This window comes from Crocuta crocuta, unplaced genomic scaffold (genome assembly GCF_008692635.1).
Source record: "Crocuta crocuta isolate KB4526 unplaced genomic scaffold, BGI_CrCroc_1.0 scaffold127, whole genome shotgun sequence".
In the NCBI taxonomy this organism is placed as follows: Eukaryota; Metazoa; Chordata; class Mammalia; order Carnivora; family Hyaenidae; genus Crocuta; species Crocuta crocuta.
In genome coordinates this window covers 2,321,730-2,325,778 of record NW_027532008.1, presented here as the reverse complement: position 1 = coordinate 2,325,778, position 4,049 = coordinate 2,321,730, and the positions used below count along the sequence as shown (strand labels likewise).

The window sequence follows — 4,049 nt, the reverse complement described above, 5'->3', positions numbered from 1 at the left end:
AAGGTGTAAAGCCGACATATGCCAACTGTCCGCTTGATCCCCCGGAGTTCTTAGAGGGAAGGAGACCTTGCTGAGGTCTGTTACACACTCTCCCCAAGGCAAAGGTCTGGTCTGTGTTCTCCACCTAAGGGAGACCACTCTAGTGCTTCTCCAGCAAACGGGGATCTGGCTTCTCCATCTCTGCCTCATCAGACAAGTAGCTGGAAGCTTCTCCCACTGAGAACAGACTGAGCTCTGCCTCCCCAGGCACTCTGTGAAATTGAGCCTGAGCGTTTGCGCTGTGGCAGGAGGCTCTGCTGGGAAGGAATCCCAGAGCAGGGGATGCCGGAGCTGGGTTATGAGCTTCCGGAGGACATTCTAGGCAGAGAGATGTGCTCTCAGCATGTGCTGAGGCCCAGGGACAAAACCACCTGGCTGTGTCCCAGGAGCCGTGGTTGGCTTTAGGGGAGAAGAGGGTTGGAGGTGTGTGCGTAAGGTAAATGGGAGCCAGATCTTGTTGGGTTTCCCGTCGTAAGGGAGACTCACAGAAGGACAAAGTGTTTTCTGATAGAATTTTATTCTTTTTTTTTTTTTTCCACTTAGGATGAGTGTGACAGAGAAAACTCTCGACTACAGCTGGAAGGAAGGGTTTCCTGGGAGCCTCGGGCTACTCCTCCTCCTCCTCATGCCCTTCCTCCCTGCTATTTTCAAGGTGTTTGTGGACAGTGTAGCCCAGAAGGGCACCAATCTTACCCATGAGGGCACTGCCACCAGTAGCCCCTGTAAAACAAATACAGTCAGGTCACTTGGGGCCCAGGCACCGGGCCTGGGAATCCAAATGTCTGGAAAACATTAGTTAAGTCCAACCTCTTCATTTCCAGTTAGAGAAACAGAGGCCCTGAGAGGGGACAGGCGTTCTACAAAGTGAATCCTATTTCCCCCTTGACTCGCCATCTCAGATCGAGATCTGTTTCATAGAAGAAAAATACACAGGGGTGCCTGCGTGGCTCAGTCGGTTAAGTATCCAATATTGGTTCAGGTCATGATCTCACAGTTTGTGAGTTCAAGCCCCGCAGGGGGCTCACNCCAAGCAGGCTCTGCATCATTAACACAGAGCCAAATGTGGGGCTCAAACTCATGAACTGTGAGATCATGACCTCAGCTGAAGTTGGACACTTAACTGGCTGAGCCACCCAGGTGCCCCTCCATTTTTTAAAGATTTTATTTATTTTTANTCCCTCTCTCTCTGCCCCTCCCCTGCTCATGCTCTCTCTCAAAAATAAATTTAAAAAATTTTTAAATGCTGATTAAAGAAAAATACACAAATAACAGCTCATCTTTTTCATGTCTGCGGTGAACACACTGTGTTATTAATAATGCTAATAACAGCCACCTTTGTGGAGACTTCCCTGTGGGGGTGGGGAGTTCACAAGTAAGAGATTTTATCCTCATCACAACCCTGTGATATGCATGAGCACAAGAGTCTTACAGCACATTGCAGCACAGGACTGTTCCTAGCCTGGCCCACACCCTTTACCCCCCACTGCTGGGGTGTGGTTTGGTCTGTGTCTTTCCTTCTGCCCCCTCTGAGAAGGGCTCTGTTCTTTTGGGCTGGTTCTCTGAGCTTTTGTCATCCAGAGTTGAGAGCAGATGGAAGGTTCAGGAAGGCAGAGGGGAGTCTGTCGGGGACAACTTTTCTCTAGGATTTTGAAGGCCTCGGAGAGAGAGAGAGAAGAAAGGAATGAGAAAGAAAGGGGTGGAGGAGAGAAAGAGAGAAGTAAATGCACATTTTTAATTAAAAACATTTAAAAATTTTTTGAATGTTTATTAATTTTGAGAGAGAGAGAGGGACAAAGCGTGAGGGGGGAGAGGCAGAGAGAGAGAGGGAGACACCGAGTCGGAAGCTGTCAGCACAGAGCCTGACATGGGGCTTGAACTCACTAACCATGAGATCAGGACCTGAGCCGAAGTCTGACGCTTAACTGACTGAGCCATCCAGGCACCCCCTCCCCCAATTTTTTTTTTACCCATTGTGGGCCTCAAACTCACGACCTAAGATCAAAAGTCTCATGATCCCCTGACTGAGCCAGCCAGGCACCCGGGTGCACATTTTTTTAGAAGGGTCATTCTGAACTCTCTCTGTAGCTATTCCTTTCATGATGTCCAAGAAATGCAATTCAAGACCAGGGTTGGTATGAGATGAATTGAGTGGGTCGCTCCACCACCTTTCTTTTTTTTCTTTTCTTTTTTTGATGTTTATTTATTTTCAAGAAAGAGAGAGATAAAATGAGCAGGAGAGGGGCAGAGAGAGAAGGAGACACAGAATCTGAAGCAGGCTCCAGCCTAGAAGCACAGAACTGAGATTATGACCTGAGCCGAAGTTAGGTGCTTAACCAACTGAGCCACCCAGGTACCTCCCCACTCCTTTTTAAAGTTTATTTATTTTGAGAGAGAGAGAGAGAGAGAGAGAGAGCCAGAAAGAGAGGGAGAGAGAGAATCCCAAGCAGGCTCTGCATCATTAACACAGAGCCAAATGTGGGGCTCAAACTCATGAACTGTGAGATCATGACCTCAGCTGAAGTTGGACACTTAACTGGCTGAGCCACCCAGGTGCCCCTCCATTTTTTAAAGATTTTATTTATTTTTAAATTTTTAAATGTTTAATCATTTTTGAGAGAGAGAGAGAGAGAGACAGAGCGTCAGTGGGGGAGGGGCAGAGAGAGAGGGAGACACAGAATCCGAAGCAGGCTCCAGGCTCCTAGTTGACAGCACAGAGCCGCACAGGGTCAGCCAGAACCAACTAATGGTGAGATGGTGACCTGAGGTGACGTCCCACGCTTGACTGACTGAACCACCCAGAGGCCCTACGATTTTATTTTTAGGTAATCTGTTCACCCAATGTGGAGCTGGACTCACACCCCCCTGAGCCAAACAGGCGTCCCTCTCCACCACCTCTCTTTGCCACTCTGGTTGTCTGAGTTTGAGCAGATTCATAAAATGTTACATCGAGGATGGTCATCCCTGTTAACAGATGAGAAAACTGAGGCCGGCTAACAGATGAGGAAACTGAGGCTTATTCCGATATGGCCAAAGCATCAGTGAGGCACCTGGCTTTAGTGGCTAAAAGCGAGGAGTCAGACTAGGTTCTAATCCTGGCTTTAGTCCTAATTAACTGGGAGAATTTGAGTGAATTACTTAACTCGTTGCCTCAGTTTCCCCACTGCATGATGGAGATGTAAGAATGTCCGACTCCTAGACTCACCTGGCCCTGGCATCCCCGCCCAAGGACCCGGCCGCCCACTCACCGAGGCTCTGCAGTCCGGCCACCAGCCCCCCGGCGGGCACACCGCCCCCGTTCGCCACGGCGGAGCAGCTCATCAACCAGGCAGCCACGGAGTTGGCTGCGATGCCGGTGCTCATGAAGCCCAGAGCGGGCAGCCCCGCGGCCAGGAGCCCTGTTGGAAGGGGGAGGAGGTGAGGGAGCGCCCGCAGCAGGGGCGCGCCCACCTTCCCGAGCTTTCCTCCCCCTGGACCCACCTCCTCCGACGGCCATGTAGGTCAGGGCGCCCCAGAACCCGGAGCCGCTGTCCTTTGAGCGCTCTTCTTTTGACTGTCTTCTTTTGCCTATCAGGAGGGGACAAAGTGGAATGCGGAGCAGGGTTCCCTATACTGTGCCTGATGCTCAGGACCACCCCCATCCTTCCATTTCGGGGAGCCTCGCTGAAGGGAAGAGACTTCATCCAAGGCGCGGTGCCTGGCACATCACTGGCACGGAGTACATTTCGGTGGAATGGACGAATTGATATGTAAGGATTCGAATCTGGGACTCTGGCAACAGTGACCTGGAGCTGTCCATTGTAATAGCTCTTCTCGGCTCGGAACCAGGTTTCCTGAAACTCTACGCTGGGATTCTGAAACTCGGTTTCTTTATCCCACAGCCCCCCCTTGCCCCAGGACGCTTACCTGCCTCCACCCCGCCGCAGGCGAAGAGCAGCAGATAGCACAAGAAGAGCGATACCACCTTCTGCCGCATGGTGGCGCCGCGCGCAGGTTTCGTGACTGGCCCAGAG

General features: G+C 51.1%; 1 protein-coding gene across 1 annotated transcript in view; it reads right to left on the bottom strand.

Moving 5' to 3' along the window:
- Positions 1-537: 537 nt before the first annotated feature.
- The window catches only part of IFI6 (interferon alpha inducible protein 6), a 4,515-nt gene continuing 1,003 nt past the window's right edge, over positions 538-4,049 (bottom strand). Inside the window, exons 2-5 of the mRNA XM_077775861.1 lie at positions 3,943-4,038; positions 3,517-3,603; positions 3,285-3,434; positions 538-759 (exon numbers count right to left, since the gene is read on the bottom strand). Of these exons, the coding sequence (XP_077631987.1) occupies positions 647-759; positions 3,285-3,434; positions 3,517-3,603; positions 3,943-4,012 (420 nt within the window). The 5' untranslated portion in view covers positions 4,013-4,038 and the 3' untranslated portion in view covers positions 538-646. The remainder of the gene's footprint in view (positions 760-3,284; positions 3,435-3,516; positions 3,604-3,942; positions 4,039-4,049) is intronic.